Raw genomic sequence first — 14,025 nt, forward strand, 5'->3', positions numbered from 1 at the left:
TTTTTGTTTTTGAGACGGAGTCTCGCTCTGTCACCCAGGCTGGAGTGCAGTGGCCGGATCTCAGCTCACTGCAAGCTCCGCCTCCCGGGTTTACGCCATTCTCCTGCCTCAGCCTCCCAAGTAGCTGGGACTACAGGCGCCCGCCAACTCGCCCGGCTAGTTTTTTGTATTTTTTAGTAGAGACGGGGTTTCGCCGTGTTAGCTAGGTTGGTCTCGATCTCCTGACCTCGCGATCCACCCGTCTCGGCCTCCCAAAGTGCTGGGATTACAGGCTTGAGCCACCGCGCCCGGCCCATTTTGCCTATTTTCTATACCTTATTTCTGTAAAATTTATTTGAGTTTTTCCACTTATTCCTTTCTCCTTAGTTAATGAGGTACCCTAAAGCATTAGCACTTAGGAATTCGTCTTTACTTGTCAGCAAGAGCTATCTGGTAACAAAGGGATATGTGAGAGACAGCAGAACTAAAACGATCTTGTAGAAAGGGATTATTTTCTAAGCATATGTCTACTATCTTACTAGCTTACTTCCAGAAAACATCAGTTACTTCTCATAAATCCATCCTGTGTTTAAGAACATAAAATTTAGTGTGGATAACAAATGCAAAGCAAGCAAATTTTCAGGTAATCAGGTGAGCCGTTACTTACGGCACAGTTGCGCTGCCAAAAAGAAATAATAATAATAATCACTACTCAATAAACAGAGAGCATAGCTGAAATAAGGACCTAATGCAGAAATTCTTAACTTTTCCTGATATCATTTCAACTTTCTTTTGAATGTCTAATTTAGGCTGCCCTAGTAGGTGCTTTATTAGTAGGAAGAATCACTGAACGTCATCTTTGGGTGATTCAATAAGTAGCAAATTGGGTTTATTTTCAACTTCTCCATTAATGTGCAGGCCTGAAACCAAAGAAAAAGTGTGCTGTTGGGGGAAGTGTTTTGTCACCTAGGAGATAAGTCAAACTGTGGGTAACAATAGCCCTCATTAATGGGAGTAAAGTATCATCTGAGAGTCATCTCAAAGCTTACTCCCTAGTTGAGCCAACGGTCTGAGTGAGACCCTGGAGCCCATGGGTTATTGGGCTGTGTTAGTGCTCACTGAGGAGACAGAACTGTTGCAATACTGAGTTCAAGCAGCACAACTGACTCACATAATGTGAAGTGAAACCAGACAGAGCTCCGAACTTGGTACCTCGGGTAGCAAAGGCGGCTTCCGATGATGGTTCTATACAGGTGATAAAAGGGAAATTTACTTTGAGAAGCTGAGAAAATCGAGCTAGGTGGCAGCGAAGTAAAGACTACTCTTGCAAAATCTGAGTGCAGATCCGTGATGGGAAAAAGAACTTCCAGATAAAGCAAAAGTTGATGTTGACACCAGTACCCAGTAAATTGCTACGAAAAAAGGCAACAACTCTTGGTCCAGTTTACCTTTAGATAAATGTTTGAAGGATAAAAATACATGTGTTTCAAGATATGTCTTATGTAAACTTTTTTAACTTATGAAAATCATCCATATTGAAAAATTGAATGTTTTTTATTTTGAAACTGTTTTGCATTGTCAGTTACTCAAGCAGCCATTTTACATTTCGGTGTTTGAGAACGTAACAGAGACCTGTATACTCCTTGTGGGGCCACGTTTTAAGAATCTTAACAGCTCATCCTGCAAAATTAAAATCCAAAATCTAAATCACAAAATTCTCTTTTCTCTTTCCTCAGTTGTTTACTTAGACTATAGAACAGATATCCTCCTAGAGTTTTTTGTAACTATCAATTATCATTAACATAATATTCCTATTCTAAATCCTTCCACTGAAACACTACTTGTTGGGGAAAAAAAGGCTTTTACTTTGTTTCACCACTGTACAGAGGGTAAATGAAAAAACTTTCACTGAATATTTGGTCTATAATACTGTTACATTTCCTCCATTATTTTAACATCTTTTGAAAAATTTCTTTAAAGAGATGGGGAAATTTCATGTCAGGAGATAGGAAATATTAAATTTAAATGCCTCAAAAGAATATCACATATTCCTATAGTACTTCTATAGTCTGCGTGAACTCACCCTCAACTTTCTCCCTTCCAGATGATGCCACCAGCCCCCGTTTTTCAACACATCGTGAAGGATCCTTCCAAGTTCCTGTCCTGTGTGCTGTAATGAATGTGGTCTTCATCACCATTTTAATCATAGCTCTCATTGCCTTATCAGGTGGGTCTGCTCTTCATTAATTCTTTCAAAGCCTCCCACCTGTAAGCATTCATGCCCAGCTGAAATCAATATTAGTTTAGTCTGGTTAATCAGAAATTGTAGCTAATTTAGAATCATCCCATGTACCACATATGGCCAATTTCCTAATCAATACTAGACGTAACTCCACAATCCTCAAATAATTAATGTAATACTTTGATAAGTATTAAAGTATCTATGATTTATATATTACTGTAGAATAAAATTGCATTTGAACAGATGTTTACATCTAGAATGAAGGGAGCTGATTTGAATTCTGAATAAATACCTATTTAGCTGGGAAAAAAATGTGAACTTCACATTCATTGATTATGGAAAAAATCGTATCTAAAGTCATAGATTAATCAGGAAGTGGCCAGTCTTTTGTGTTTTATCTCAAAGGACACAGAATGGTAGTTCTGAATAATTAAGATTATATTTGAAAGCTCCCAGAGAGTCAGTAGTGATTCGGTATTCAATACCTCCAGCTTACCGAGATATAGTTGTGTCTTTTACAAATGGGAATGTTTACTATTTTTTGAGATATTCTCAACCATATGTCTTTCTGTATTTTGAATTGGTTCCCTAATAGTTACCCTCTTCATCTTTCCAACCTATAAATACTGCATCTTCACATTCTTCCACCTCTGCATTCAGATTCAAAACCTTATTTGAAATGTATAATGTACTTTACCCTTTCTAGTCCAAAGAAATATCTAGTCCAAATTTTCAGAATTTTTCTATATTTCTGTCATTTTCTGACATTATGGCCAAAGGTACATCCCCTCATCCTCATACCTCCATCCAATGATGATTAGGCTCAATGGAAAATCAGATATGGTCCTGAGAACTTTCTTTCTTCATACCCTTTTCAGAATTCTCCTTTTTAGCTTTTATCCTTTACTTTATCACCACCTAGCACGACATAGCATCCTAAGGCTAGTTTTGCATGCTATGGATATTTCATTTCTTTTGTTACTAAAACAAAGCATTTTTCTGTTCACAGTGGGCCAATACAATTGTCCAGGCCAATACACATTCTCATTGCCATTAGATAGCCATGTTTCTTCATGCCCTGATGACTGGGTTGGCTACCAGAGGAAATGCTACTTTATTTCTACTGTGAAGAGGAGCTGGACTTCAGCCCAAAATGCTTGTTCTGAACATGGTGCTACTCTTGCTGTCATTGATTCTGTTAAGGACATGGTAAGAATGAGAAAAATGATAAAATATTACTATTTTAATTAATATGACTAATCAGTGGTTTCCTTCTGTTTCTGAGTGGAAGAAAAAAACAATATTGTACCTATTTCAGATGTAGGAAAATATCATCCTAGAGAACCATATGATCAGCCTCAGGTCAAAATGAGATTTACTTACTTTAGTCTTTTAAATTTGACTTGATTGCTTAGCCTCAAAGACCAGAAATCCAAATATGCTGATCCTATATAGAATGAGTCAATGGTCAGATGAGCTGTCATGCCTCAAGTTGCAGCTTTTGAGAAACAGGATTTACTATCTACTTCCCCAGAAGGGTGTTTAATGTAACAACTCCCTTGTGCTTTCTTTAAGAACTTTCTAAAACGATACGCAGGTGGAGATGAACACTGGGTTGGACTGAAAAAGGAACCTGGTCACCCATGGAAGTGGTCAAATGGCAAAGACTTTAACAACTGGTAAGTCTCCAGAAGTCTCTTTACTCTCCCCAGGGTGGCATCTCAGGAAAATCATTTTCCTTTTCTCCTTTCAAAGCACTTTAGATACGAAGGCTGAGCTCTTCAAGAGCTCTGACAATCTCTTCTGAATGCATGTACTCAAATTCTTTAATGACAGGCTTTATTATTATTCTTTTTTCTTTATCCACACTTATAATACATAAAATAAATGCTTATAGTAATTTTTCTCAGCAAACTCTAATGTGAGTAACAGATCTGGTTAATTTGGAAATATTCTAATGATAATTAAGATGATGCAACAAAACCCCACTTTCAATGTCACATTTAGTCTTTACTAATAAGATAGTTGTTGGAAAATAAATCCCTCTTACTATTTCTCACTTTTCATCTCCACAGAATAAAGAATAGTTTCAATGCCTAATTATGAATTTCTGTAGACCTGAAAGAAAATTTGCCCCAGAATTAGATACTCTATTTTCATTACTTTTAGTTAAAATACATTTAATGTTTGAAGATCATTTTATAAGTTTGTTGTTGATCATAATACGAATAAAGTATCGAGATTAAAATTCAGGTCTCTACAAAAGGGATTCCTAATATTTGTCCTGTGGTTCCATATCCACAGATGGGCTTCAGGAACCATAAACCCCCTAAAGCTGTATGCACTAGTATGCATGGCTGTTGGATGCATATAATTTTGTGAAATTATTTATTGAAAAATCTATGAACTCAAAAATGACCAAGAATCACTTCTCTGGTGCCATGCCAGCCAAATGAATGGCATACTTTCCTCTTACCTCCATATTTTTTTTCCACATACTTTTTTTTCAATTCTTTTCCATTGTCTCTACAAATTCGTCTATGATTACTTGACTTATGTATCCTGCTAAGAATTTCAAAGAAGCAGAGGTCACCCTCTTGAGTTCATTCTCATGTAACTGAATGAAAACAATGAGCTGAAAATAATTCTAAGTTTCTTTATTGTTTGACAGGTTCAACTTCACAGGGTCTGAGAAGTGCGCTTTTCTGAAAAACACAGAAATCAGCAGCATGGAATGCGAGAAGAATGTATACTGGATATGTAACAAACCTTACAAATAATAAGGAAACATATTCACTTATTGACTATTATAGAATGGAACTCAAGGAAATCTGTGTCAATGGATGCTGCTCTGTGGTCTGAAGTTTTCCATACAGACTTTGTGAAAAAAAAATTTTGTAGTATCTTGGGAATTTTCTTCCACACAGAACTATGGAAAAAAGGAAGAAATTCCAGGAAAATCTTCATTGTGGGCTCTTGTTGCCATGAGCTGGAAGCATAACAGGTTGACTGATAACCATGCCCAAGAATAAGAAGAATGACTATGAAACCTTTGGATGCACTTTATATTATTTTGAATCCAGAAATAATGAAATAACTAGGCATGGACTTACTATTTATTGCTGAATGACTACCAACAGTGAGAGCGCTTCATGCCTTTGCACTATTGGAAGGAGTTAGATGTTGGTACTGGATACTGAATGTAAACAAAGGAATTATGGCTGATAACACAGGTATTTAGTCATCGAATCCCTTAAACTCAGGGAGCATTTATAAATGGACAAATGCTAATGAAACTAAGATTTGTAATATTTCTCTCTTTTTAGAGAAATTTGCCAATTTACTTTGTTATTTTTCCCCAAAAAGAATGGGATGATCATGTATTTATTTTTTTACTTCCTCAGCCATAGACTGGTACTTTTTGATGGTACATATTTCTTAACCTTTATAATCTTTTATACATTGTTTTACAGAGAAAAGACATAAGCAAAGAGTATGAGGAATATTTGTAAAACCTAGAAAAGTGTTGGAAAATGTGCAATATGTGACGTGGCAAATCTCTATCAGGAAATATTCTGTAATGTTCAAACCTAGAATAATACTAGTCTTACAATAGGTTTGTGACTTTCCTAATCAATTCTATTATGTGCAATACTTCAATACTTCATTTAAAATATTTTTATGTGCAATCAAATGTATTTGTTTGTATTTTGTGTTCAGTACAATTATAAGCTGTTTTCATGTATGTGAAATAAAAGTAGAATAAACACAATGGTTTCCAAGAAAGTTCATTCCTTCAAAATACATTAAAAAGCATATACTGTATGAGAAAGAAGAAAACAGAGTGTTATAACTTAGAAAGAAAATCCCATCTAGGGTAAAACCCTTAGTTTTACAACAGCTTATACATATCAAATTGTTTTCATAAACTCATATGCTAAAGAGTATATGTATCCATATTCATTTTTCTGTGTATAGAAGATGCTCAGTAATAATTACTCCTCAGAGTCAATGCTCTGAAAGTATCCTGCTCAATTCTGAAGTGCCATATACACTTTAGTTATTTACGTAAAACAATTCAGTACATAGAAATGAGGCATAATCTTCATGGGATATTTCAATCAGCAAAAAACTTGATGATGTAGCTTGGTTGTGTGTCCCTGCCCAAATCTCATGTTGTATGGTAATCCCCTTTGTTGCAGGTGGGGCCTGGTGGGAGGTGATGACATCATGGGAGCGAATTTCTCATGAATGGTTTAGCATCATCCTCTTGGTGGTCTCCTTGCAACAGTGAGTGAGTTCTCAGGAGATCTGGTCTTTTAAAAGTGTACAGCACTCTCTCTCTCTCTCTTTCTCTCCCTCTCTTTCCTGCTTTCTCCATGTGACATGCCTGCTCCCACTCGACTTCACCTTCCACTATAAGAGCTCCCCTAAGCTTCTGCAGAAGCTGAGCAGTGTCAGTGTTATGCTTGTAAAAACCGCAGAACAGTAAGCCAATTAAGCCTTTTTTCTTTATAAATTACCCAGTCTCAGATATTTTTATAGCAATGCAAGAATAGCCTAATACATTTGGTTACCTTCAAAATTGTTTTATAAATGTAATTTGCAATATTCTTCTCTGCCTGTTGGAAATGTGTGATGTGTATGGTATCTCTAAACTATTGACAAATGGCAAACAGAAATGTGGATTTCAGACACTGCTTAGTGAAAAGTAACGACCTCTGCGCTCCTGAGTTCCCACAGCTGTGGGGAAAAAATGAAACAAGCAGCCTCCTAGCTCTAATAGTCTATCATTAAGAACAATCTACTCCCGAGTCATCTTAGAAAACAATGTCTTGTGATTAATCTTTTAGTCATAACATTTTTATGTGCATAAATCTAATCAAATTATGGAAACTGAGCAAGCTTAAAATATTATTTCTATATTAGTATGATACAGTTTTAACTCATTGAATACTGACTGTATCACCTAAAATTCAATGAATTTTATCATTTTAAAACAATTTTATTGAATCCCTATAATTATGTGAAATGAGCAGCTGACGTGTTTCCCTTTCCAGAGGAAGACGTTGAAATTATGTTGAAAAGCAATGGATAAAACACGGATAACAGAGTTAATTTTTTCACATAATTTGAAGTCATTTTATTCTTAAGGACCACTGTTTTCTTTAAATAGATAAAAAAATAGAATTCTTCTAGGGAATAATTTTATTATTTAAAGTATGACTTTACTTGCTAGTGAGCAATTACAAATATAAAAAATGAGTTTGTCTCAAGAACCCCTCTTGCCCCAGGCTCTGTCCCCGTTACAAAAGTTGCAGTGCCGTCTAGTGGCTGTAGGAGATTACTGCACTTCTGTTTTAAGTATACAACAAAACATCTATGTAGCGCATGGAGCTGTTCAGAGCCAAGACTCTGGGGGGCCAGACCGCCCGAGTTTCATCTCTGCCACGCGCGCACTGACTAGCTATTTTATCAGACCTCGTTCAAAATTCAGCTAAAATTAGTTAGATATTAAATTAATTAGTACATGAAAACAAACTTAAAACATCTGGCTCCCTAGCACACCGTAGGCATGTATTAAATACCCATGATGATTATTATAACTAGAAACACAATGTCTTCAAACTTCCAGTATTGGCCTAAAGCAACGTTTCTACACCACATGTCTGTTTCTACGTAATATATTTTATTTGTGTTTGTTTTTGGAAAGCCTTTAAATATTTCATTTGGCAAGCACCTACTCCTATGGTGGACACCAGAGTTAAAATACCGAGCAAATTCCGCGTGGCAACTGACTTTGTGGAATTCACGGTCTATTTGGAAAACAAGCAAGAAGATGAATTAATACGGTGTGATGAAGGTTATAATAGGAAAAATGTAGGGTGCGATGGAAGCATATTAAAGATATACTCCTGTATTCAAACCTTTAGCTAATTATCAAAATTTTAACTCTGTAGGCTCTGTAGGCTACATTCATGTTGGGTAATTACATAAATATGTGTAAAATAAAACCATCGGTTATCCGCGTTTTGCGTTGCTTTTTCAACATAATTTCAATTTCTTCCTTTGGAAAGGGGAATACGTCAGCTGCACATTTCACATAATTATAGGGATTGGATAAAACTATTTTTAAAAAGGCCAAAATGCCATTGAACTGTTAGGTGCTGTAGTCAGTACTCAACTACTTAAAAATTTTACGATACTAATATAGAAATGATATTTTTAAGCTTGCTGTCAATTTTCATAATTTGATTAGACTTTTGCACGTGAAAATGTATTATAACTGAAATTAAAATGTAAATGATTTTTCAGGGGAAAATACTGGAAAATATATGACCAGAAAGATTGCTGGTGATGGTGTAAACTGGCTTCCTTTACCCTTTGGAAAGCAGCTTGACAATACTTATTGGTGAGGAAGGGAAAGGGAGATTTTAAAGAAATAATCTTGGATGTGCAAGACATAACCACAAAAATGTTTATCAAAGGGATATGTCTGGTAGTGAAAAATCAGAAGCTACCTAATTGTACAAAATCAAAGATTTAGTTAGATAAATATAATTCTCCTACATGATGAAATGCTATCCCAACATTAAAAAATAATGAAGAACATTTATGTATATGAAAGAATACTCAAACTATTATTGTGCCAGTTTAAAACAATATATACAATAGGATTATTTCCTGTTCAGTATTAAATACACAAAACACGCTTTATATTTCTACACGCTGACAGAAAGTACAACTACTAAACACAGTGGTTTTCCCTGAGGAGTGGGAATATAGGAAGTATTTATTTTCTTTATGTTTTTCTATAATTTTGGATCTTTCTCTTTCTTTCTTCTTTTTTTTTCCTTCCCCCCCGCCCCGAGGCTCACTGTGTTGCCCAGGCTGGATTGCTGTGGCTTGATCTCTGCTCACTGCAGCCTCTGCCTCCCGGGTTCAAGCGATTCTCCTGCCTCAGCGTCCCGGGTAGCTGGGATTACAGATGCGCGCCACCACGCCAGGCTAATTTTTGTATTTTTAGTAGAGACTGGATTTCGCCATGTTGGCCAAGCTGGTCTCGAACTCCTGACCTCAGGTTATCCGCCGGCCTTAGCATCTCAAACTGGTGGGATTACTGGCGTGAGCCACAGCGCCCGGCCACTTTTGAATTTTCCTATAATGAAATTATTTTATTCTTAAGAAAAGGTGTTTTGTTTAAATAGATACAAATATATAATTCTTAAAGGGAATAATTTTATTGTTTAAAGCATGACTCTACTGTCTGGTGACCAATTACAAATATAAAAAATGAGTTTATTTCAAGAACCCCTCTTGCCTGGCTTAAAGATCCCTGTTACAAAAGCTGCAGTGCCGTCTAGTGACTGTATGAGATTACTGCACTTCTGTTTTAAGTATCTCATTGCCAAAGGACATTAAAAAATAATTTATTGGTGGCTATAGTTAACAATAATATATTGCACATTTCAAAATTTCAAATGTTCGCACAACAAAAAATTATAAGTATTTGAGGTAATTGATATGGCAATTAGCTTGATTTAATCATTCCACACTGTGTACAAATAACATTACATTATGTCCCACAAATATATACAATTGTAATTTGTCAATTAACAATAAAATTTAAAAAAATTTTTACACTCAAGTGGCTTGTGTGTGTGTGGATGATGATTCTTGATTTCAGTAGTGGAAAGATACACTCTCTCAACACTACCTTTTATATTTTTTCTAGTTATAAAGGAAATGGCTTAATCTAGAAAAGTAAAACCTAACCCTTGATAATACTGCACCCCATCCGTATTTCTCAATATTTTCATTGCCAAGTGTAAAATGTAATTAAAATAATGCATGTAAAAGTGCTTCGTATGTGCTAAAGAACTACGTTACCATAAGTTGACTTACTTCCAAATTTCTAGGTTCTGAGACCTGAAGCTCACCTTATTTTCTCCTTATTTTACATATACTTTTCAATAACTGGAAACCAACAAACAAAAATGTGCACATTGTAAACTTAAAATCACAGACTTCTAGTTTTCAAAAGATATCATGGACAGAATGACAAGTCGTCACAGACGTGTTAGAATGCAAGACATTCTAACACGTATAATTGATAAAGGAATCTGTCTCTCCCCACCCCCATCTATCTGTCTGTCTATCTATCTACCTACCTACCTACCTACCTACCTACCTACCTACCTACGTATCTATCATGTATCTAGAAAACATATCAATAATACAATGACTGTTGATTTTAAGAAGCTAAGAGAGGCTCTCAGTCCTCAGCCAAGAAGAAAAAGAAATTTGAGCACTATAGTCGAATAAACTGGTTTTGCCAACAACCTGAATAAGCTTTGTATTACACTCTTTTTGCATTGTTATAAAGAATTCCCTGTCCAGGTGCAGTGGATCACGCCTGTTATCCCAGGACTTTGGGAGGCCGAGGTGGGTGAATCCCTTGAGCTCAGGAGTTCGAGACCAGCCTGGACAACATGATGAAACCCAGTCTCTACTAAAAATACAAAAATTAGCTGGGCATGGTGGCATGCACCTATCGTCCCAGATACTTAGGAGTTTGAGGTGGAAGGACCACCTGAGCCTGGGAGGTAGAGGCTGCATTGGGCTGGGATTGCCACTGCACTAGAGCCAGGGCAACAGGCTGAGGATGCTATCAAAAAAGAAGAAAGAAAGAAAAAGAAGGAAGAGAAGGAAGGAAGGAAAGAGGGAGGGTGGAAGGAAGGAAGGAAGGAAGGAAGGAAGGAAGGAAGGAAGGAAGGAAGACCTGAGGATGGGGAATTCATAAAGGAAAGAGGTTGAATTGGCTCATGGTTCTGCAGGTCACACAATCATGACTCCAGCATTTGCTCGTGGTGAGGCCTCAGGAATCTTACAATCATGGCGGAAGGTAATGGAGAGCCACCATGTGAAGAGAGCTAGGGGGAAAGTGCCACATGCTCTTACCAGATCTCATTTATTACCAAGGGGATAGCACTAAGCCATCCATGAGGGATCTTCCCCATGATCCAAAGACATCCCACCAGGCTCCTTTCCAACACTGGCATTACATTTCAACATGAGATTTGGCGAGGACAAACATCCAAACTATTTCAAGCTTAAAAGCAGATTTTTCCCCCCAGAGCTTCCAGGAAAAAAAAAACGGGTCCTCGAATTTGGCCTTATAGGACCCTAAACAGAAAACCAACTGAGTAGTACTGTGCCTGAACTTCTGAGCCATATAAACTGCAAGACAATCATGTGTTGTTTTAAGCTGCTAAATTTGTGGTAAGTTGTTATTCCAGCAATATAAAAAAACAGTATCTTTTAAAATTTTTAAATTTTCCATCTGTAAGATTTTCTGTTGGAAAAGCAGCTCGTATTTCTGGGTTTCAGTTTTCTCTTGGATTTGTATTGCTTTATTTTTCAATAGCATATAATTTCCTTGATGCCTTTATGATGGTTTGAGGCTGAGTGCAGTGGCTCGTGCCTGTAATCCCAGCACTTTGGGAGGCCAAGGTGGGAGGATTGCTTGAGCCCAGGAGTTTGAGGCTGCAGTGAGCTGTGACTGCACCACTGCACCACTGTATTACAGGCTCGTGCCTGTAATCCCAGCACTTTGGGAGGCCAAGGTGGGAGGATGGCTTGAGCCCAGGAGTTCGAGGCTGCAGTGAGCTGTGATTGCACCACTGTACCTGAGCCTGGGTAACAGAGTGAGATGCTGTCTAAAAAATTAAATTAAATTAAATTAACAATTTGAAACATTTTGTCCAGCCTTTCAAATTGTTCTCAGTGGAAAGAGGTTGGTATTACCTAGCAACGGATTATCCATACTTTCTGTAATAGCCAAATAAAATAACTTGAAGTCTCATTCTGCCTTTAAAATATATTTTCTGAATAATCCTGAGAATTCTCAGAGAGTACTTAAAAACTTGTTTGTTGCTTATTAATCCTCTCTCTTAACTGTTGCTCCGATCTGTTCCACTGGTCACATCTTGTTGGTTTATAGCTGGTTCTATATGATGTGGTCTTCAACTCACACTGCTTTGCTAAGTTTTAGCACTCTTGCTCCCTGTATTATCCAAAGCACCAAAATAATAAAAGTAATGAAAGTGTGTACCAGATGGTGGTAATTACAGTAAGGATGATTAAAATATGACAATAATTATAACCAACATCTCTATAGTGTTTCTATATGCCAGACACTAAATGTTTTATATATAATTCACGTAATCTCCAAAACAGCCCTGTGACTTAGATCTAATATCTCATTTAATATGTAACAAAACCAAGTCACAAATAATTGCTTTACCAGAAGGCTTTAAATTTCAGATCTAGGCTTCATACCCAGGCAATCTGGCAGTTTGGAAAAACATAACATATTTTGACACATAAAAATATAGGACATTGGATGGGAACGGTGGCTCATGCCTGTAATTCCAGCACTTCGGGAGGCCACGGCGAGTGGATCACCTGAGATCAGGAGTTTGAGACCAACCTGGCCAACATAATGAAACCTTCTCTCTACTAAAAATACAAAAATTAGCTGGGCGTGGTGGCGGGTGCTTGTAATCCCAGATGCTCAGGAGGCTGAGGCAAGAGAATCACTTCAACCTGGCAGGGGAAGGTTGCAGTGAGCCGAGATCCTGCCACTGTACTCCAGCTTGGGCCACAGAGAGAGACTCTGTCTCAAATTATATATGTACTTAAAGTTGAATGCCTGGTTTTGTTTCTGTTAAAGTTTATGGCAACTTCAATCACACTGGGCTCCCTACTGGCAGAAAACCTCCTTTTCTTCCAGCTTGCACTGTTGCTGAAGCTTGCCTGCTCACCTCCAGACTATTTAAATTCATCTACTCTTTCCATAATTTCTGAGGGTGTTTGTCAAAAACACCAAGGATAATTGTTTAACTTCCCAAGGCAGCAATATAATAAAAACTGAGACAAAGAACTGATGAAAACTTAAAAAAAAAAAAACCCAAAAACTGGAGATGAGCTGTCTATTGTAGGCTTCAAAATCTCCAACATATTTATTGGAATCTTGAAGGTCGTGCACAAGTACAGGGCAGTGTGAATGTACAGGGCTGCATACAGGTTCAGGAGTTACCTGAGAAGAACCTAAGCTCTCACCTCCCGCTGACCGTGAAGCTCAGCCTGTGCAGGAAGTGAAGGAACTGCAGCGAACTGCCTGCCTGCTGAGGATCCAGGATGTGCTCCTACGTGCACACAAAGTCTCTCGGCGAAGACTGGGAGAGTGAGAGTTTTCAAACTCATGAATCAATTTGAAAAAACAGGCGACAACAAATGTTTAAGTGAGAAAAAGACTACAGAAGTAATTTCACAGAAAAAGAACACCAAAATGGCAAAAAAAAAAAGCTTATCAAAACACTCAAATTCGTCATCAGAGAAATGAGTAAACTTAAAGGAGTCACTACACACCAACTAGAATATCTAAAATTTTTAAAGAAATTTAAAAAATAACATCTGAGAATACCAGAGGTTGGTGAGAATTTAGATCAACTGACATGCTCATAAACTTCTGGCGGAAGTTCAAATTGATAACCATCTTAATTTGGTAGTCTCTACTAAAGCTGTGCATCAGCATACTCTGTGAACCAGGACTTCCGCTCACTCGTTAATAGAAACAAACATGTACGTGCACCCAAAGAAAGGAATAAATATTCGTAGCAGTTTTATTCATAATAGCCCTGAATAGGCCGGGCGCGGTGGCTCAAGCCTGTAATCCCAGCACTTTGGGAGGCCGAGACGGGCCTATCACGAGGTCAGGAGATCGAGACCATCCTGGCTAA

The 14,025-nt window shown here is 37.3% G+C and overlaps 1 protein-coding gene across 1 annotated transcript in view; it reads left to right on the forward strand.

The window, feature by feature from the left end:
- The window catches only part of CD69 (CD69 molecule), a 7,362-nt gene extending 1,369 nt beyond the window's left edge, over window positions 1–5,993 (forward strand). Inside the window, exons 2-5 of the mRNA XM_017854840.1 lie at window positions 2,084–2,206; window positions 3,231–3,430; window positions 3,797–3,900; window positions 4,893–5,993. Of these exons, the coding sequence (XP_017710329.1) occupies window positions 2,084–2,206; window positions 3,231–3,430; window positions 3,797–3,900; window positions 4,893–5,001 (536 nt within the window). The 3' untranslated portion in view covers window positions 5,002–5,993. The remainder of the gene's footprint in view (window positions 1–2,083; window positions 2,207–3,230; window positions 3,431–3,796; window positions 3,901–4,892) is intronic.
- The last annotated feature ends 8,032 nt before the right edge of the window (window positions 5,994–14,025 follow it).

The sequence above is a fragment of the Rhinopithecus bieti genome, unplaced genomic scaffold (genome assembly GCF_001698545.2).
Source record: "Rhinopithecus bieti isolate Rb0 unplaced genomic scaffold, ASM169854v2 scaffold_39951, whole genome shotgun sequence".
Classification (NCBI taxonomy): domain Eukaryota; kingdom Metazoa; phylum Chordata; class Mammalia; order Primates; family Cercopithecidae; genus Rhinopithecus; species Rhinopithecus bieti.